General features: G+C 37.7%; 1 protein-coding gene across 1 annotated transcript in view; it reads right to left on the bottom strand.

The window, feature by feature from the left end:
- Positions 1–23,188, bottom strand: part of LOC138314310 (protein PAT1 homolog 1-like) — a 63,874-nt gene that overhangs the window by 16,282 nt on the left and 24,404 nt on the right. Inside the window, exons 9-14 of the mRNA XM_069254596.1 lie at positions 22,308–22,436; positions 20,115–20,286; positions 17,466–17,645; positions 2,510–2,535; positions 2,275–2,456; positions 1,845–1,974 (exon numbers count right to left, since the gene is read on the bottom strand). Of these exons, the coding sequence (XP_069110697.1) occupies positions 1,845–1,974; positions 2,275–2,456; positions 2,510–2,535; positions 17,466–17,645; positions 20,115–20,286; positions 22,308–22,436 (819 nt within the window). The remainder of the gene's footprint in view (positions 1–1,844; positions 1,975–2,274; positions 2,457–2,509; positions 2,536–17,465; positions 17,646–20,114; positions 20,287–22,307; positions 22,437–23,188) is intronic.

Genomic DNA, 23,188 nt, shown 5'->3' with positions numbered 1-23,188 from the left:
GGTTTGTAGGCCTAGGTCTCAGGTTAACTGTCAGACGTGTTATATACCTGGTTTGTAGGCCTAGGTCTCCGGTTAACAGTCAGGCGTGTTATATACCTGGTTTGTAGGCCTAGGTCTCAGGTTAACTGTCAGACGTGTTATATACCTGGTTTGTAGGCCTAGGTCTCAGGTTACCTGTCAGACGTGTTATATACCTGGTTTGTAGGCCTAGGTCTCAGGTTAACAGTTAGACATGTTATATACCTGGTTTGTAGGCCTAGGTCTCAGGTTAACAGTCAGATGTGTAATATACCTGGTTTGTAGGCCTAGGTCTCAGGTTAACTGTCAGACAAATAGGTGTTATATACCTGGTTTGTATGCCTAGGTCTCAGGTTAACTGTCAGACAAATAGGTGTTATATACCTGGTTTGTAGGCCTAGGTCTCAGGTTAACTGTCAGACGTGTTATATACCTGATTTGTAGGCCTAGGTCTCAGGTTAACTGTCAGACAAATAGGTGTTATATACCTGGTTTGTAGGCCTAGGTCTCAGGTTAACAGTCAGACGTGTAATATACCTGGTTTGCAGGCCTAGGTCTCAGGTTAACAGTCAGGCGTGTTATATACCTGGTTTGTAGGCCTAGGTCTCAGGTTAACTGTCAGACGTGTTATATACCTGGTTTGTAGGCCTAGGTCTCAGGTTAACAGTCAGACATGTGATATACCTGGTTTGTAGGCCTAGGTCTCAGGTTAACTGTCAGATGTGTTATATACCTGGTTTGTAGGCCTAGGTCTCAGGTTAACTGTCAGATGTGTTATATACCTGGTTTGTAGGCCTAGGTCTCAGGTTAACAGTCAGATGTGTTATATACCTGGTTTGCAGGCCTAGGTCTCAGGTTTACTGTCAGACGTGTTATATACCTGGTTTGTAGGCCTAGGTCTCAGGTTAACAGTCAGACGTGTAATATACCTGGTTTGTAGGCCTATGTCTCAGGTTAACAGTCAGACGTGTAATATACCTGGTTTGTAGGCCAAGGTCTCAGGTTAACTGTCAGACAAATAGGTGTTATATACCTGGTTTGTAGGCCTAGGTCTCAGGTTAACAGTCAGACGTGTTATATACCTGGTTTGTAGGACTAGGTCTCAGGTTAACTGTCAGACGTGTTATATACCTGGTTTGTAGGCCTAGGTCTCAGGTTAACAGTCAGATATGTTATATACCTGGTTTGTAGGCCTAGGTCTCAGGTTAACTGTCAGACGTGTTATATACCTGGTTTGCAGGCCTAGGTCTCAGGTTAACAGTCAGACGTGTAATATACCTGGTTTGTAGGCCTAGGTCTCAGGTTAACAGTTAGACATGTTATATACCTGGTTTGTAGGCCTAGGTCTCAGGTTAACAGTCAGACGTTTTATATACCTGGTTTGTAGGCCTATGTCTCAGGTTAACAAACAGTCAGACGTGTAATATACCTGGTTTGTAGGCCTAAGTCTCAGGTTAACTGTCAGACAAATAGGTGTTATATACCTGGTTTGTAGGCCTAGGTCTCAAGTTAACAGTCAGACGTGTTATATACCTGGTTTGTAGGCCTAGGTCTCAGGTTAACAGTTAGACATGTTAAATACCTGGTTTGTAGGCCTAGGTCTCAGGTTAACTGTCAGACGTGTTATATACCTGATTGTAGGCCTAGGTCTCAGGTTAACAGTTAGACATGTTATATACCTGGTTTGTAGGCCTAGGTCTCAGGTTAACAGTCAGACGTGTTTTATACCTGGTTTGTAGGCCTAGGTCTCAGGTTAACTGTCAGACGTGTTATATACCTGGTTTGTAGGCCTAGGTCTCAGGTTAACTGTCAGATGTGTTATATACCTGGTTTGTAGGCACGTGTCTCCAACTTGCCAAGAGAGGGGATTATCAGCTTGGGATCATCTTCACTGTTGCTAATGCCATTCTGTGTCATTTTCTGCCTCTCCAACATTTTCTTCTTCAACATGTAAGTCTGAATGGAGAAAAACAGCATTGAGTTATAATATTATCATGCTTCCCCTAGAAATAGCACAATATTTTGTTTATGTCATGTGGGGCTGAAATCCATTATCATATGTATACATATTTGGATGAATATGTTGACCACAATTTTTTGAAATATTTCCTTTTCCCGTAAGAATTTCAATTTATCTGGGTTCAACTGTAATTTGGTTTCAATAGTTTAAACAATTTTGGGTGGATAAATGTTCTGTAGTATTTATGAAGTGCAATAAGTTGTAAGAAGGGTAAGGAGGAGTAGCATCCCACATACTGTGTAGTAGAAGTCATCTAGATAAGGGTTGTCCGTCTGAAGCTGCATCAACTGTATTTTTATGATCCAGTCTTTTTCCTTTTTTGTCATCAGACCTGCATACTCGTCTGATGGGCGATTCTCTTGATCATTCTGGTAAGAGTAGTAGCGCCGATGGTTGTTATAGTAAACACAATTCATATCTGTTGTTCGTAGGTTGTTAAAACACAGGCATATCTGTTGTCATAGTAAACACAATCATATCTGTTGTCACGGTAATTTCTGTAACAATCAAAAGAAAAGATTAAAGGTAAACACAGTCTGTTGTCATAGTAAACACAATCATATCTGTTGTCATGGTAAACACAGGCATATCTGTTGTCATGGTAAACACAGGCATATTTGTTGTCACGGTAAACACAAGCATATCTGTTGTCATGGTAAACACAGGCATATCTGTTGTCACGGTACTTTCTGTAGCAATCAAAAGTAAAGATTAAAGGTAAACACATTCTGTTGTCATAGTAAACACAATCATATCTGTTGTCATGGTAAACACAGGCATATCTGTTGTTACGGTAAACACAGTCATATCTGTTGTCATAGTAAACACAATCATATTTGTTGTCATGGTAAACACAGGCATATATGTTGTCATGGTAAACACAGGCATATCTGTTGTCATAGTAAACACAATCATATCTGTTGTCATGGTAAACACAATCATATCTGTTGTCATAGTAAACACAGTCATATCTGTTGTCATGGTAAACACAGGCATATCTGTTGTTCCGGTAAACACAGGCATATCTGTTGTCATGGTAAACACAGGCATATCTGTTGTCACGGTACTTTCTGTAGCAATCAAAAGTAAAGATTAAAGGTAAACACATTCTGTTGTCATTAAACACAATCATATCTGTTGTCATGGTAAACACAGGCATATCTGTTGTTACGGTAAACACAGGCATATCTGTTGTCACGGTAAACACAGGCATATCTGTTGTCATGGTAAACACAGGCATATCTGTTGTTACGGTAAACACAGGCATATCTGTTGTCATGGTAAACACAGGCATATCTATTGTCACGGTACTTTCTGTAGCAATCAAAAGTAAAGATTAAAAGTAAACACATTCTGTTGTCATAGTAAACACAATCATATCTGTTGTCATGGTAAACACAGGCATATCTGTTGCTACGGTAAACACAGTCATATCTGTTGTCATAGTAAACACAGGCATATCTGTTGTCACGGTAAACACAGGCATATCTGTTGTTACAGTAAACACAATCATATCTGTTGTCATGGTAAACACAGGCATATCTGTTGTCATAGTAAACACAATCATATCTGTTGTCATAGTAAACACAATCATATCTGTTGTCATGGTAAACACAGTCATATCTGTTGTCATAGTAAACACAATCATATCTGTTGTCATGGTAAACACAGGCATATCTGTTGTCATGGTAAACACAATCATATCTGTTGTCATAGTAAACACAATCATATCTGTTGTCATAGTAAACACAATCATATCTGTTGTCATGGTAAACACAGTCATATCTGTTGTCATAGTAAACACAATCATATCTGTTGTCATGGTAAACACAGGCATATCTGTTGTCATGGTAAACACAATCATATCTGTTGTCATGGTAAACAGGCATATCTGTTGTCATAGTAAACACAGTCATATCTGTTGTCATAGTAAACACAGGCATATCTGTTGTCACGGTACACACAGGCATATCTGTTGTTACAGTAAACACAATCATATCTGTTGTCACGGTAAACACAGGCATATCTGTTGTCACGGTAAACACAGGCATATCTGTTGTTACAGTAAACACAGGCATATCTGTTGTCACAGTAAACACAGGCATATCTGTTGTCACGGTAAACACAGGCATATCTGTTGTTACAGTAAACACAGGCATATCTGTTGTTACAGTAAACACAGTCATATCTGTTGTCATGGTAAACACAGGCATATCTGTTGTTACAGTAAACACAGGCATATCTGTTGTTACAGTAAACACAGGCATATCTGTTGTCACAGTAAACACAGGCATATCTGTTGTTACAGTAAACACAGGCATATCTGTTGTTACAGTAAACACAGGCATATCTGTTGTTACAGTAAACACAGGCATATCTGTTGTCACAGTAAACACAGTCATATCTGTTGTTACAGTAAACACAGGCATATCTGTTGTTACAGTAAACACAGGCATATCTGTTGTCACGGTAAACACAGGCATATCTGTTGTCACGGTAAACACAGGCATATCTGTTGTTACAGTAAACACAGGCATATCTGTTGTCACAGTAAACACAGTCATATCTGTTGTCACGGTAAACACAGGCATATCTGTTGTTACAGTAAACACAGGCATATCTGTTGTCACGGTAAACACAGGCATATCTGTTGTTACAGTAAACACAGTCATATCTGTTGTCATACAAAACACAGTCATATCTGTTGTAGTAAACACAGTCATATCTGTTGTTACAGTAAACACAGCAAGCAGGCATATCTGTTGTTACAGTAAACACAGGCATATCTGTTGTTACAGTAAACACAGGCATATCTGTTGTTACAGTAAACACAGGCATATCTGTTGTTCCGGTAAACACAGGCATATCTGTTGTCACAGTAAACACAGGCATATCTGTTGTTACAGTAAACACAGGCATATCTGTTGTTACAGTAAACACAGTCATATCTGTTGTCATGGTAAACACAGGCATATCTGTTGTTACAGTAAACACAGGCATATCTGTTGTTACAGTAAACACAGGCATATCTGTTGTCACAGTAAACACAGGCATATCTGTTGTCACAGTAAACACAGGCATATCTGTTGTTACAGTAAACACAGGCATATCTGTTGTTACAGTAAACACAGGCATATCTGTTGTTCCGGTAAACACAGGCATATCTGTTGTCACGGTAAACACAGGCATATCTGTTGTTCCGATAAACTCAGGCATATCTGTTGTCATAGTAAACACAGGCATATCTGTTGTCACGGTACACACAGGCATATCTGTTGTTATAGTAAACACAATCATATCTGTTGTCACGGTAAACACAGGCATATCTGTTGTTACAGTAAACACAGGCATATCTGTTGTTACGGTAAACACAGGCATATCTGTTGTCACAGTAAACACAGGCATATCTGTTGTTACAGTAAACACAGGCATATCTGTTGTTACAGTAAACACAGTCATATCTGTTGTCACAGTAAACACAGGCATATCTGTTGTTACAGTAAACACAGGCATATCTGTTGTCACGGTAAACACAGGCATATCTGTTGTTCCGGTAAACACAGGCATATCTGTTGTCACAGTAAACACAGGCATATCTGTTGTCACAGTAAACACAGGCATATCTGTTGTCATAGTAAACACAGGCATATCTGTTGTCACGGTAAACACAGGCATATCTGTTGTTACAGTAAACACAGGCATATCTGTTGTCACGGTAAACACAGGCATATCTGTTGTTACAGTAAACACAGTCATATCTGTTGTCACAGTAAACACAGGCATATCTGTTGTTACAGTAAACACAGGCATATCTGTTGTTACAGTAAACACAGGCATATCTGTTGTCACAGTAAACACAGGCATATCTGTTGTTACAGTAAACACAATCATATCTGTTGTTACAGTAAACACAGGCATATCTGTTGTTACAGTAAACACAGGCATATCTGTTGTTACAGTAAACACAGGCATATCTGTTGTCATGGTAAACACAGTCATATATGTTGTCACGGTAGACACAGGCATATCTGTTGTTACAGTAAACACAGGCATATCTGTTGTCACGGTAAACACAGTCATATCTGTTGTCACGGTAAACACAGGCATATCTGTTGACATGGTATTTTTCTGTAGCAACACAATCAAACGTTCAGATTAAAGGTAAACACAGGCATATCTGTTGTCATAGTAAACACAGTCATATCTGTTGTCATGGTAAACACAGTCATATCTGTTGTCATAGTAAACACAATCATATCTGTTGTCATGGTAAACACAGGCATATCTGTTGTCATAGTAAACACAGTCATATCTGTTGTCATAGTAAACACAATCATATCTGTTGTCATGGTAAACACAGGCATATCTGTTGTCATAGTAAACACAATCATATCTGTTGTCATAGTAAACACAGGCATATCTGTTGTCACAGTAAACACAATCATATCTGTTGTCATGGTAAACACAATCATATCTGTTGTCATGGTAAACAGGCATATCTGTTGTCATAGTAAACACAGTCATATCTGTTGTCATGGTAAACACAGGCATATCTGTTGTTACAGTAAACACAGGCATATCTGTTGTCACGGTAAACACAGGCATATCTGTTGTTACAGTAAACACAGGCATATCTGTTGTTACAGTAAACACAGGCATATCTGTTGTTACGGTAAACACAGGCATATCTGTTGTTACAGTAAACACAGGCATATCTGTTGTTACAGTAAACACAGGCATATCTGTTGTCACAGTAAACACAGGCATATCTGTTGTTCCGATAAACTCAGGCATATCTGTTGTCATAGTAAACACAGGCATATCTGTTGTCACGGTACACACAGGCATATCTGTTGTTACAGTAAACACAGGCATATCTGTTGTCACGGTAAACACAGGCATATCTGTTGTTACAGTAAACACAGGCATATCTGTTGTTACAGTAAACACAGGCATATCTGTTGTCACAGTAAACACAGGCATATCTGTTGTTACAGTAAACACAGTCATATCTGTTGTCATGGTAAACACAGTCATATCTGTTGTTACAGTAAACACAGGCATATCTGTTGTTACAGTAAACACAGGCATATCTGTTGTTACAGTAAACACAGGCATATCTGTTGTTACAGTAAACACAGGCATATCTGTTGTCACGGTAAACACAGTCATATATGTTGTCACGGTAACACAGGCATATCTGTTGTTACAGTAAACACAGGCATATCTGTTGTTACAGTAAACACAGTCATATCTGTTGTCACGGTAAACACAGGCATATCTGTTGTCACAGTAAACACAGTCATATCTGTTGTCACAGTAAACACAGGCATATCTGTTGTCATATCTGTTGTCACGGTAAACACAGGCATATCTGTTGTCATAGTAAACACAGTCATATCTGTTGTCATGTAAAAATCATTGTTCTGAAACACAGTCATATCTGTTGTCATAGTAAACACAGGCATATCTGTTGTCACGTAAACACAGCATATCTGTTGTCATGTAAACACAGGCATATCTGTTGTTAGAAACACATCTGTTTTAGTAAACACAGGCATATCTGTTGTTACAGGTAAACACAGGCATATCTGTTGTTCCGGTAAACACAGGCATATCTGTTGTCACAGTAAACACAGGCATATCTGTTGTTACAGTAAACACAGGCATATCTGTTGTCATGGTAAACACAGTCATATCTGTTGTCACAGTAAACACAGGCATATCTGTTGTTACAGTAAACACAGGCATATCTGTTGTCACGGTAAACACAGGCATATCTGTTGTTACAGTAAACACAGGCATATCTGTTGTCACGGTAAAACACAGGCATATCTGTTGTCACAGTAAACACAGGCATATCTGTTGTCACAGTAAACACAGGCATATCTGTTGTCACGGTAAACACAAGGCATATCTGTTGTCACAGTAAACACAGGCATATCTGTTGTTACATGTAAACACAGTCATATACTGTTGTTACAGTAAACACAGGCATATCTGTTGTTACAGTAAACACAGGCATATCTGTTGTTACAGTAAACACAGGCATATCTGTTGTTACAGTAAACACAGGCATATCTGTTGTCACGGTAAACACAGGCATATCTGTTGTCACGGTAAACACAGGCATATCTGTTGTACGTAAACAGCATATCTGTTGTCACAGTAAACACAGGCATATCTGTTGTTACAGTAAACACAGGCATATCTGTTGTCACGGTAAACACAGGCATATCTGTTGTCACGGTAAACACAGGCATATCTGTTGTCATAGTAAACACAGGCATATCTGTTGTCACGGTAAACACAGGCATATCTGTTGTTATAGTAAACACAATCATATCTGTTGTCATGGTAAACACAGGCATATCTGTTGTTACGGTGTAAACACAGTCATATCTGTTGTACGGTAAACACAATCATATCTGTTGTCACAGTAAACACAGGCATATCTGTTGTCATAGTAAACACAGGCATATCTGTTGTTACAGTAAACACAGGCATATCTGTTGTCACGGTAAACACAGGCATATCTGTTGTTACAGTAAACACAGGCATATCTGTTGTCACGGTAAACACAGGCATATCTGTTGTTACAGTAAACACAGGCATATCTGTTGTTACAGTAAACACAGGCATATCTGTTGTTACAGTAAACACAGGCATATCTGTTGTCACAGTAAACACAGGCATATCTGTTGTCATAGTAAACACAGGCATATCTGTTGTTACAGTAAACACAATCATATCTGTTGTTACAGTAAACACAGGCATATCTGTTGTTACAGTAAACACAGGCATATCTGTTGTCACAGTAAACACAGGCATATCTGTTGTTACAGTAAACACAGGCATATCTGTTGTTTCTGTACAGTAAACACAGGCATATCTGTTGTCTACAGTAAACACAGGCATATCTGTTGTTACAGTAAACACAGGCATATCTGTTGTCACAGTAAACACAGGCATATCTGTTGTTACAGTAAACACAGTCATATCTGTTGTCATGGTAAGTCATATCTGTTGTTACAGTAAACACAGGCATATCTGTTGTCATGGTAAACACAGTCATATCTGTTGTCACGGTAAACACAGGCATATCTGTTGTTACAGTAAACACAGGCATATCTGTTGTTACAGTAAACACAGGCATATCTGTTGTCACGGTAAACACAGGCATATCTGTTGTTACAGTAAACACAGGCATATCTGTTGTTACAGTAAACACAGGCATATCTGTTGTCACAGTAAACACAGGCATATCTGTTTGTTACAGTAAACACAGGCATATCTGTTGTTACAGTAAACACAGGCATATCTGTTGTCACAGGTAAACACAGGCATATCTGTTGTTACAGTAAACACAGGCATATCTGTTGTCACAGGTAAACACAGGCATATCTGTTGTCACAGTAAACACAGGCATATCTGTTGTTACAGTAAACACAGGCATATCTGTTGTTACAGTAAACACAGGCATATCTGTTGTCACGGTAAACACAGGCATATCTGTTGTTACAGTAAACACAGGCATATCTGTTGTTACAGTAAACACAGGCATATCTGTTGTTACAGTAAACACAGGCATATCTGTTGTTACAGTAAAACACAGGCATATCTGTTGTTACAGTAAACACAGGCATATCTGTTTGTTACAGTAAACACAGGCATATCTGTTGTTACAGTAAACACAGGCATATCTGTTGTCACAGTAAACACAGGCATATCTGTTGTTACAGTAAACACAGGCATATCTGTTGTAAACACATATCTGTTGTAAACACAGGCATATCTGTTGTCACAGTAAACACAGGCATAACAGTAAACACAGGCATATCTGTTGTCAGTAAAACACGGCATATCTGTTGTTACAGTAAACACAGGCATATCTGTTGTCATACGTAAACACAGGCATATCTGTTGTCACGGTAAACACAGGCATATCTGTTGTTCCGATAAACACAGGCATATCTGTTGTCATAGTAAACACAGGCATATCTGTTGTCACGGTAAACACAGGCATATCTGTTGTTACAGTAAACACAGGCATATCTGTTGTCACGGTAAACACAGGCATATCTGTTGTTACAGTAAACACAGGCATATCTGTTGTTACAGTAAACACAGGCATATCTGTTGTTACAGTAAACACAATCATATCTGTTGTCACGGTAAACACAGGCATATCTGTTGTTACAGTAAACACAATCATATCTGTTGTTACAGTAAACACAGGCATATCTGTTGTTACAGTAAACACAGGCATATCTGTTGTTACAGTAAACACAGGCATATCTGTTGTTACAGTAAACACAGGCATATCTGTTGTCACAGTAAACACAGGCATATCTGTTGTTACAGTAAACACAGGCATATCTGTTGTCACGGTAAACACAGGCATATCTGTTGTCACAGTAAACACAGGCATATCTGTTGTTACAGTAAACACAGGCATATCTGTTGTTACAGTAAACACAGGCATATCTGTTGTCACAGTAAACAATCATATCTGTTGTCATAGTAAACACAGGCATATCTGTTGTCACAATAAACACAGGCATATCTGTTGTTACAGTAAACACAGGCATATCTGTTGTCATAGTAAACACAGGCATATCTGTTGTCACGGTAAACACAGGCATATCTGTTGTTACAGTAAACACAATCATATCTGTTGTCACAGTAAACACAGGCATATCTGTTGTTACAGTAAACACAGGCATATCTGTTGTCACAGGTAAACACAGGCATATCTGTTGTCATGGTAAACACAGGCATATCTGTTGTTACAGTAAACACAGGCATATCTGTTGTTACAGTAAACACAGGCATATCTGTTGTTACAGTAAACACAGGCATATCTGTTGTTGTAAACACAGGCATATCTGTTGTCACAGTAAACACAGGCATATCTGTTGTCACAAGATACAGTAAACACAGTCATATCTGTTGTCATGGTAAACACAGGCATATCTGTTGTTACAGTAAACACAGGCATATCTGTTGTCACAGTAAACACAGGCATATCTGTTGTTACAGTAAACACAGGCATATCTGTTGTTACAGTAAACACAGGCATATCTGTTGTTACAGGTAAACACAGGCATATCTGTTGTCACAGTAAACACAGGCATATCTGTTTTGTCAGTAAACACAGGCATATCTGTTGTTTCACAGTAAACACAGGCATATCTGTTGTCACGGTAAACACAGGCATATCTTGTTGTTACAGTAAACACAGGCATATCTGTTGTCACAGTAAACACAGGCATATCTGTTGTCACAGTAAACACAGGCATATCTGTTGTTACAGTAAACACAGGCATATCTGTTGTCACGGTAAACACAGGCATATCTGTTGTCACGGTAAACACAGGCATATCTGTTGTTACAGTAAACACAGGCATATCTGTTGTCACAGTAAACACAGGCATATCTGTTGTCACAGTAAACACAGGCATATCTGTTGTTACAGTAAACACAGGCATATCTGTTGTCACAGTAAACACAGGCATATCTGTTGTCACAGTAAACACAGGCATATCTGTTGTTACAGTAAACACAGGCATATCTGTTGTCACGGTAAACACAGGCATATCTGTTGTTACATGTAAACACAGGCATATCTGTTGTTACAGTAAACACAGGCATATCTGTTGTTACAGTAAACACAGGCATATCTGTTGTCAGTAAACACAGGCATATCTGTTGTTACAGTAAACACAGGCATATCTGTTGTTACAGTAAACACAGGCATATCTGTTGTCACGGTAAACACAGGCATATCTGTTGTTACAGTAAACACAGGCATATCTGTTGTTACAGTAAACACAGGCATATCTGTTGTTACAGTAAACACAGGCATATCTGTTGTTACAGTAAACACAGGCATATCTGTTGTTACAGGTAAACACAGTCATATCTGTTGTCACAGTAAACACAGGCATATCTGTTGTTACAGTAAACACAGGCATATCTGTTGTTACAGTAAACACAATCATATCTGTTGTACAGTAAACACAGGCATATCTGTTGTTACAGTAAACACAGGCATATCTGTTGTTACAGTAAACACAGGCATATCTGTTGTCACAGTAAACAGGCATATCTGTTGTCATAAACACATCATATCTTGTTGTCACGTAAACACAGGCATATCTGTTGTCACAGTAAACACAGGCATATCTGTTGTCACAGGTAAACACAGTCATATCTGTTGTCACGGTAAACACAGGCATATCTGTTGTTACATGGTAAACACAGGCATATCTGTTGTTACAGTAAACACAGGCATATCTGTTGTCACAGGTAAACACAGTCATATCTGTTGTCATAGTAAACACAGGCATATCTGTTGTCACAGTAAACACAGGCATATCTGTTGTCATGTGTAAACACAGGCATATCTGTTGTCATAGTAAACACAGGCATATCTGTTGTCATAGTAAACACAGCATATCTGTTGTCAGTAAACACAGTCATATCTGTTGTCTAAACACAGCATATCTGTTGTTACAGTAAACACAGGCATATCTGTTGTTACAGTAAACACAGGCATATCTGTTGTTACAGTAAACACAGGCATATCTGTTGTTACAGTAAACACAGTCATATCTGTTGTCACGGTAAACACAGGCATATCTGTTGTTACAGTAAACACAGGCATATCTGTTGTTACAGTAAACACAGGCATATCTGTTGTTACAGTAAACACAGGCATATCTGTTGTTACAGTAAACACAGGCATATCTGTTACAGTAAACACAGGCATATCTGTTGTTACAGTAAACACAGGCATATCTGTTGTTCCGGTAAACACAGGCATATCTGTTGTCACGGTAAACACAGGCATATCTGTTGTTACAGTAAACACAGGCATATCTGTTGTCAGTAAACACAGTCATATCTGTTGTCACGGTAAACACAGGCATATCTGTTGTTACAGTAAACACAGGCATATCTGTTGTTACAGTAAACACAGGCATATCTGTTGTTACAGTAAACACAGGCATATCTGTTGTCATGGTAAACACAGGCATATCTGTTGTCACAGTAAACACAATCATATCTGTTGTCACAGTAAACACAGGCATATCTGTTGTTCCGGTAAACACAGGCATATCTGTTGTCACGGTAAACACAGGCATATCTGTTGTCACGGTAAACACAGGCATATCTGTTGTTACAGTAAACACAGGCATATCTGTTGTTACAGTAAACACAATCATATCTGTTGTTACAGTAAACACAGGCATATCTGTTGTCACAGTAAACACAGGCATATCTGTTGTTACAGTAAACACAGTCATATCTGTTGTCACAGTAAACACAGGCATATCTGTTGTTACAGTAAACACAGGCATATCTGTTGTCACGGTAAACACAGGCATATCTGTTGTTACAGTAAACACAGGCATATCTGTTGTTACAGTAAACACAGGCATATCTGTTGTCACAGTAAACACAGGCATATCTGTTGTCACGGTAAACACAGGCATATCTGTTGTTACAGTAAACACAGGCATATCTGTTGTTACAGTAAACACAGTCATATCTGTTGTCATGGTAAACACAGGCATATCTGTTGTTACAGTAAACACAGGCATATCTGTTGTTACAGTAAACACAGGCATATCTGTTGTTACAGTAAACACAGGCATATCTGTTGTTACAGTAAACACAGGCATATCTGTTGTCATGGTAAACACAGTCATATCTGTTGTCACGGTAAACACAGGCATATCTGTTGTTCAGTAAACACAGGCATATCTGTTGTCATGGTAAACACAGGCATATCTGTTGTCATGGTAAACACAGTCATATCTGTTGTTAAGGTAAACACAATCATATCTGTTGTCATAGTAAACACAGGCATATCTGTTGTCATGGTAAAACACAGGCATATCTGTTGTCACGGTAAACACAGGCATATCTGTTGTCATGGTAAACACAGGCATATCTGTTGTCACAGTAAACACATCATATCTGTTGTCATAGTAAACACAGGCATATCTGTTGTCATGTAAACACAGTCATATCTGTTGTCACAGTAAACACAGGCATATCTGTTGTTCCGGTAAACACAGGCATATCTGTTGTCACGGTAAACACAGGCATATCTGTTGTTACAGTAAACACAGTCATATCTGTTGTCAAGTAAAACACAGGCATATCTGTTGTTACAGTAAACACAGGCATATCTGTTGTCACGGTAAACACAGGCATATCTGTTGTTACAGTAAACACAGTAAAAAACACAGCATATCTGTTGTCACAGTAAACACAGGCATATCTGTTGTCACAGTAAACACAGGCATATCTGTTGTTACAGTAAACACAGGCATATCTGTTGTCACAGTAAACACAGGCATATCTGTTGTTACAGTAAACACAGGCATATCTGTTGTCACAGTAAACACAGGCATATCTGTTGTTACAGTAAACACAGGCATATCTGTTGTTACAGTAAACACAGGCATATCTGTTGTTACAGTAAACACAGGCATATCTGTTGTTACAGTAAACACAGGCATATCTGTTGTCACAGTAAACACAGGCATATCTGTTGTTACAGTAAACACAGGCATATCTGTTGTCACAGTAAACACAGGCATATCTGTTGTTACAGTAAACACAGGCATATCTGTTGTTACAGTAAACACAGGCATATCTGTTGTCACGGTAAACACAGTCATATATGTTGTCACGGTAGACACAGGCATATCTGTTGTTACAGTAAACACAGGCATATCTGTTGTCACAGTAAACACAGGCATATCTGTTGTCACGGTAAACACAGGCATATCTGTTGTTACAGTAAACACAGGCATATCTGTTGTTACAGTAAACACAGGCATATCTGTTGTTAGTAAACACAGGCATATCTGTTGTTACAGTAAACACAGGCATATCTGTTGTTCAGTAAACACAGCATATCTGTTGTTACAGTAAAACACAGGCATATCTGTTGTTACAGTAAACACAGGCATATCTGTTGTTACAGTAAACACAGGCATATCTGTTGTTACAGTAAAACACAGGCATATCTGTTGTCACAGGTAAACACAGGCATATCTGTTGTTACAGTAAACACAGGCATATCTGTTGTCACAGTAAACACAGGCATATCTGTTGTTACAGTAAACACAGGCATATCTGTTGTCACAGTAAACACAGGCATATCTGTTGTTCCGATAAACACAGGCATATCTGTTGTCATAGTAAACACAGGCATATCTGTTGTCACGGTACACACAGGCATATCTGTTGTTATAGTAAACACAGGCATATCTGTTGTCACGGTAAACACAGGCATATCTGTTGTTACAGTAAACACAGGCATATCTGTTGTTACAGTAAACACAGGCATATCTGTTGTTACAGTAAACACAGGCATATCTGTTGTTACAGTAAACACAGGCATATCTGTTGTTACGGTAAACACAGGCATATCTGTTGTTGTCACAGTAAACACAGGCATATCTGTTGTTACAGTAAACACAGGCATATCTGTTGTTACAGTAAACACAGGCATATCTGTTGTCACAGTAAACACAGGCATATCTGTTGTCACGGTAAACACAGGCATATCTGTTGTTACAGTAAACACAGGCATATCTGTTGTCACGGTAAACACAGGCATATCTGTTGTTACAGTAAACACAGGCATATCTGTTGTTGTTACAGTAAACACAGGCATATCTGTTGTTACGGTAAACACAGGCATATCTGTTGTCACGGTAAACACAGGCATATCTGTTGTCACGGTAAACACAGGCATATCTGTTGTTACAGTAAACACAGGCATATCTGTTGTCACAGTAAACACAGGCATATCTGTTGTCACAGTAAACACAGGCATATCTGTTGTTACAGTAAACACAGGCATATCTGTTGTGTCACAGTAAACACAGGCATATCTGTTGTCACAGTAAACACAAGGCATATCTGTTGTTACAGTAAACACAGGCATATCTGTTGTTACAGTAAACACAGGCATATCTGTTGTCACAGTAAACACAGGCATATCTGTTGTTACAGTAAACACAGGCATATCTGTTGTTACAGTAAACACAGGCATATCTGTTGTTACAGTAAACACAGATATCTGTTGTACAGTAAACACAGGCATATCTGTTGTTACAGTAGTAACAATCAGGCATATCTGTTGTTAAGTCACGTTGTCAGTAAACACAGGCATATCTGTTGTTACAGTAAACACAATCATATCTGTTGTTACAGTAAACACAGGCATATCTGTTGTTACAGTAAACACAGGCATATCTGTTGTTCATGGTAAACACAGTCATATTGTTGTCACGTAAACACAGGCATATCTGTTGTACAGTAAACACAATCATATCTGTTGTCACGGTAAACACAGGCATATCTGTTGTTACAGTAAACACAATCATATCTGTTGTTACAGTAAACACAGGCATATCTGTTGTTACAGTAAACACATGCATATCTGTTGTCATGGTAAACACAGTCATATATGTTGTCACGGTAAACACAGGCATATCTGTTGTTACGGTAAACACAGGCATATCTGTTGTCACGGTAAACACAGGCATATCTGTTGTCATAGTAAACACAGGCATATCTGTTGTCATGGTAAACACAGGCATATCTGTTGTCATAGTAAACACAGTCATATCTGTTGTCATGGTAAACACAGGCATATCTGTTGTCACGGTAAACACAGGCATATCTGTTGTTACAGTAAACACAATCATATCTGTTGTCACGGTAAACACAGGCATATCTGTTGTTACAGTAAACACAATCATATCTGTTGTTACAGTAAACACAGGCATATCTGTTGTTACAGTAAACACAATCATATCTGTTGTCATAGTAAACACAGGCATATCTGTTGTCACGGTGTTGTCACGGTAAACACAGGCATATCTGTTGTCACGGTAAACACAGGCATATCTGTTGTTACAGTAAACACAGGCATATCTGTTGTCACAGTAAACACAGGCATATCTGTTGTCATGGTAATTTCTGTAGCAATCAAAAGTAAAGATTAAAGGTAAACACAGTCATATCTGTTGCGATGGTAAACAAAGGCATATCTGTTGTCATGGTAAACACAGGCATATCTGTTGTCACGGTAAACACAGGCATATCTGTTGTTAATGGTATTTTCTGTAGCAATCAAACGTTCAGATTAAAGGTAAACACAGGCATATCTGTTGTCATGGTAAACACAGGCATATCTGTTGTCATGGTAAACACAGGCATATCTGTTGTCATGGTAAACACAGGCATATCTGTTGTAATGGTATTTTCTGTAGCAATCAAACGTTCAGATTAAAGGTAAATACAGGCACATCTGTTGTCATGGTAAACACAGGCATATCTGTTGTCATGGTAAACACAGGCATATCTGTTGTCATGGTAATTTGTCATTTACCTGTTGTTATTATTGTGATAACCTCGTTGTATTCCTCGCCCTCGATGGAACCTCTCCCCCTGGGGGGTATATCGATCCCCTCTTTGATGATATCCTCTGTCGCGCCCCCTATCACCCTGTGGGGTGTACCGATCGCCCTGGGGGTGAGGCCCTCTGTCTCCATGTGAATGATAAGACCCTCTGGAAAAATATTAAAATAATTTTTTTTTGACACTTTAGACAAATTAAGAAATCCTGAAAATCATTAGAAGCATACCAAAGCAAAACTTTAAAGCAACTTAGTTAAAGTACAGTGTAACTTCCCAAAACCGATCCTTCTCAAAACCGATCCCCTCTTAAAACCGAGCACGAATTAATTCCTCTTTATTTATAGTAATCAAAATTTCCCAAAACCGATCCCTCCCAATTCTGAAAACTGGACCAATTTAGATATCGGGATAGTCAAATTAACTAAATCAAAGTACTCAAAGTACTGCAAATACAACGCAGCAGTTACAGAAAAATTAGAATGAAATCAAATGAATTTCCAAAATCAAAATATATAAACCATATTATAAAGACTTTAATATCAATTATTTCAAGAACATTAAACTGATCACAGAAAATACATATGTTTTGTTTGACATTTTTCTTAATTAAAGTTCCTACATAAAAATTACAAAGAAAACAAAAGTCTTCATTAAAATGAGTTTTTATCCTTATACTCTTGTTTCTTATGTTGCACATACACTTATTTTGGTAAAACTATGCACAAATGAGGGCAGCCTTATAAGTTATATTGCCTTTACCTCAGATCTGTGTTTAACATTCATTTAAAAACATTATTTTAAGGTACACAGAAAGGGCATCTGATTAATTCACTTTAAAGCTCTTATGTCTATAAGCCTTAGATAGTAAGTCCAATTTGAATTATCTTTAACAGAGATTATGTAAGTTGGACAGAGGAGTCACCAGCAGGCAACATTTGACCTAGATGGGCTGTGTATTATATAACACTCTGTGTATTCTATACACACTCTGTGTATTCTATAAATCAGAAGGCAGTCTTTCCATGACTACTGATTGGTCCAAAGGAATATTATTCAATGAATAGGGAATTTATGAATGGAAGTTTATGAATGAAATGGTTCAAGAGGTCACCACTAGATGTCATTGTAGGGCAAGTCCTACAAATCATAGTAAACCGGATAGCAATAATACAAACACTAGTCGCGTTGTATTAAAAAACCACTTCTGAAAAACGGCCTTACCTGAGCAGCCCCGATGGCATGAGGTCTGATCAATCGATCAATCGACTGTGAAATACATATACACATCGGTCTCTATAGACTAGTTAGCGCATGCCATGCCCTGAGGTGTGTACACGGGTGTGACGGCTATAGAGGTGATGTAATTAATTAATCACGTCAATTGTTTCGATATTTAACGAATCGAAGAATGGGACTGTAGCCTACCATGCCGTTTGTTTAATGTTCGACAACAAGTACAGATATAGTTTCGTATTATATTTTGAGACCTCACATAGGTTGTTTTCAGTTGTTGTAAAATCGTACATTCCCTGTATGAAGAAGCCGAAGCCATATATTGTTTTAGAAAATGACCATGTCACATTAGACCGGCATTGACAGTATCGTGTACCCGTTATGGGCCCGTATGTCCTACTGTATGAAGGTCAGTGCAGATGAGCATCCCCAAGAACATTCTTGCAATTAATAACGTTTATGAGAGGTAAAAAAGTCAAGACGTTGCTTTTTATTCTTTTTCAACATTTAATTCTCTCTTTTGTTGTAACGTTCACATTAACAATAATATTGATTGGTTATTACAAACACAAGGCACGTGTATGGTTATAGTCAAGTATAGAAAAAGAGTTCCGGTCAATCAAATCCGGATGGTGATGATCGATATTCCGTTCACTTCTCCAAATGAAACCTTCTCTAAACCGGCCGAAATTCTATGCACCGACCATGATCGGTTTAGTGAAGTTCCACTGTAGTTCTTACCATAATGACGGACTAAATGGAGCTATTATCAGTTGTATCATTGTTATATTAATTTGATTTCAGAAGGAATTAAGAAAACATTTTTAAGAATATCAATGTGAATAACTGATACTACCTATGATTTATGAGAAATATTACGTATAAAAATTACCTCTGTTACCGGTACTAAATTTTGTCCTCGGGTTTACAAATTTTAGTACCCTACTCGTACCCAACTTTATGAGATCATGGTTCATTTAACGATGTTGTTTGAGGCAATCTTCAGTTGGAGCAAAATTCAAATCATAATATATGTGAGAGAAGTATCTTCAATGTGATAAACAATATTGTTGTATCCATTTTTAAATATTATATCGGTAATTTGGTAACTAATCGTAATGTAACAAGCACATCCGTGGTAGATGTAGTTTTCCAGCACTTGCGCAACCATTCATGATTAGTTCTCTGATCAAATTACGGTCATGGGAAATAAATGTCGTAAGCAGATAAAGTGTCATCCTTTGTGAGTAAAACAGAACAAATGAGTGAATTTTTGTACTACTTATAATTGAATTTTACATATGCACAGACATATATCAGAATGTTTCCTATTTTGAAAGGTACCTGGGTACACATTTTCAATGTGAGACTTTGCCTTGTTCCTTACCTTGGGCCTGCAGGACTGTGGTTAGGGCCTGGACTAGGGTACGGTCCACTTGGAGAAGATCCGGAGGGATAATGGCCGCCAGGGCTATTATTATAAGGACTCTGATTGGATGGTGGACGCTGCTGCAGCTGTTGTCGTGGGATACCAATTGGTTGTGATGGTAACCTGTTTCCTGTAAAGTGATGATAGTTCTAAGCTTTGTTGAATTGTGACGGTCACAGAGAAATGTTTTTATAATAAATCACACAATTAATGTTCAGTGTTTTCTCCAAGTCAGTAAAACAATCACATCAAAACATTTAGATACTATGCAGATTAACTTTTATCAGCAATATTTAATTGGCAATTGCAATTCAAAATCAGTAAACATCACAATGAAATCTTCAACCCTTAAAATAATAAATAGCACCTGCTTAAATATTTGTCTTAATCTATCTATTTTGATGAAAGTCAAAAATAAGTGGCCCTCCCCCCTTTTCAGTATACTGTAAAAATAACATTTAAAGTATTGTTCAAAATGATCTATAACACAAATGTAGACACTGTCCACGCTGCCACCATCGCTGAAGGCGAGACAAAAACAAAATACATCTTGCAATTAATGATACATAAATGTACATACAAACACATAAACAAAGTGCAAGAAAGAAGCAAGGAAAAGTGCAATACATGAGGTTAAGAATCAGTCAGAATAAGTTCCTAACAGTAGATCGGATGTGATTTAACATCTATTCAGTAATCCTGCACAAGATACAATTCTCCAGATAATACAAAACAAGAAATTTGTAAAGAAGTGAGTGAATTGTTCCAAAATAGTAGGTAGCAAATTAACCAATCATAAAAATTCCCAATTAACCAATCATAAAAACAAGACATAAAAATTCCCAATTAACCAATCATAAAAACAAGACATAAATATTCCCAATTAACCAATCATAAAAACAAGACATAAAAATTCCCAATTAACCAATCATAAAAACAAGACAAAAATTCCCAATCATATTGATTTGTTTTAACCAATCATAAAAATTCCCAATTAACCAATCATAAAAACAAGACATAAATATTCCCAATTAACCAATCATAAAAACAAGACATAAAAATTCTCAATTAACCAATCATAAAAACAAGACATAAAAATTCCCAATTAACCAATCATAAAAACAAGACAAAAATTCCCAATCATATTGATTTGTTTTAATAAACTTGTTGCCACTGATGAAGAACACAATATTGAAACTTTATCATATTTTACAAGAGGCCCAAGAGGCCTTGATGGTCACCTGAGTGCTGATACAGAAAGAGCATTGCAAAGTTGGTTCAAATCTGTAAAAAGTATTTACGAATTTAAAGAACTTTAAAGTTGAACATTTGTATTAGAATTTTTATTTTTTGTTTTTCATTTTGATAGTTAGTGTATTATGTTACCAAACCCTTATGCTTAAAACTAGAAGTCAGTCAGTGTCAGTGATTTTATAAATTTCAGTTTTTAATCTATGAAGATTATTTGGTTCCACCAAACCTGTGAATTCAGAAGAAGATTTTTGAAATTTTAGCCATTTTGACCCATTTTGGCCCCACCCCTCTGGCCCCTAAGGGTCGGCCAGGACCAATATGGATATGATCTTAAAATGCTTTCTCAGGCTAATAATTCTAACCCAGTTTCACTAATTTCCTATGAAAACAAAGCAAATAATGTTCATAAATTTGTTTTTCCTATATAAACTATAATAGTAAAATTGACCCCCTCCGCATGGGAAAATCTGAGATCCTAGGGCTATGAAATTCACAATTTTTGTAAAGGGCCTTAAGACCTTCCAATCTATGAAGAGTATCTGGTTCCATCAAATCTGTGAATTCAGAAGAATATTTTTAAAGTTTTAGCCTATTTGACCCCTTTTGGCCCCGCCCCTAAGGCCCCTGGAGGACGGCCAGGACCAATATGGATATGACGATAAAATGCTATCTCAGGCTAAAAATTCTTACCCAGTTTAACTAATTTCCTATGAAAAATAAGCAAATAACGTTCATTAATGTAAATTGTTTATGAACACACGACGGACAAGGGACGACGGACAAAAGGCGATTAGAATAGGTCACTTGAGACTTCGTCTTAGGTGACCTAATTAATATACCAGACATCTGAAGTAGGTAAACAATTATCCTATTCAGGAGCTTTTAACTTATACATACCCATCGGACTCATGATAGCCCCTCGTGCCAATGGGGACATCATTCGCGCCTGAACAGGTGACTGAAATAGGTTGGGTATTCCTGCCCCAGGGGGAGGTGATGGGGTCAACCGCGTAATGGGAGAAACTCCTGAAACGAATTCACATTAGCTTCTGAACAAGTATAACGTCTTGTTCTGGGAATGCTGCAGTCTTCTATTAAGTATTCCTAGCAATCTGGTACTTAAATGGTGATGTTCACAGAGAAGGCATCCTCTATATACTCCAGAGGTTACTATCATTGTATCCAAAGTCAAGAGTTCATTCCAATATCCACAGATTCAGGTTAAAATCTATTCCGATATTCAGAGATCATTCAAATTTCTATAGATTAAGGTAGAGTATTTTTAATTAAAGCACATGGGAGATTTGAATAGATATACAATTGAAAGTGACAACAGATAATGCACCATAGAAAAAGAGCATGACAGTTATTTGGTTCTCCAATTTTTGAGGTTACCCATGTTTACATGACTACAATACCACATATTATCCTCTGTAGAAATAGTGTAAACAAATACAGTGGAACTCGGTTAAAACGAACTGAAAGGGACCGAGATAAAACTTTGAGTTATCCGAGTGTTTGAATTAAGCGAGTTCTCAATTAAGTCTACCGACGATCTCTTTACATGGTAATAGATCTACTTGTTCTGTGTCGTAAAACGCGTGAGCAAGAAAGATATAAAAATCGCCGATGGTGGTTGCAAAATTATAACAATAAAACCGAAATAAATTCAAAATATCAATTTACAACTGCAGTCACAAAATGTTTTTCACACACATAGAAATAACAGACATAACTTACTTAACTGACACACATTGTTCATATAGGGATTGGATTTC

This window comes from Argopecten irradians, chromosome 1 (genome assembly GCF_041381155.1).
Source record: "Argopecten irradians isolate NY chromosome 1, Ai_NY, whole genome shotgun sequence".
NCBI classification, from domain to species: Eukaryota; Metazoa; Mollusca; class Bivalvia; order Pectinida; family Pectinidae; genus Argopecten; species Argopecten irradians.
This window is presented reverse-complemented; position numbering and strand designations above follow the sequence as displayed.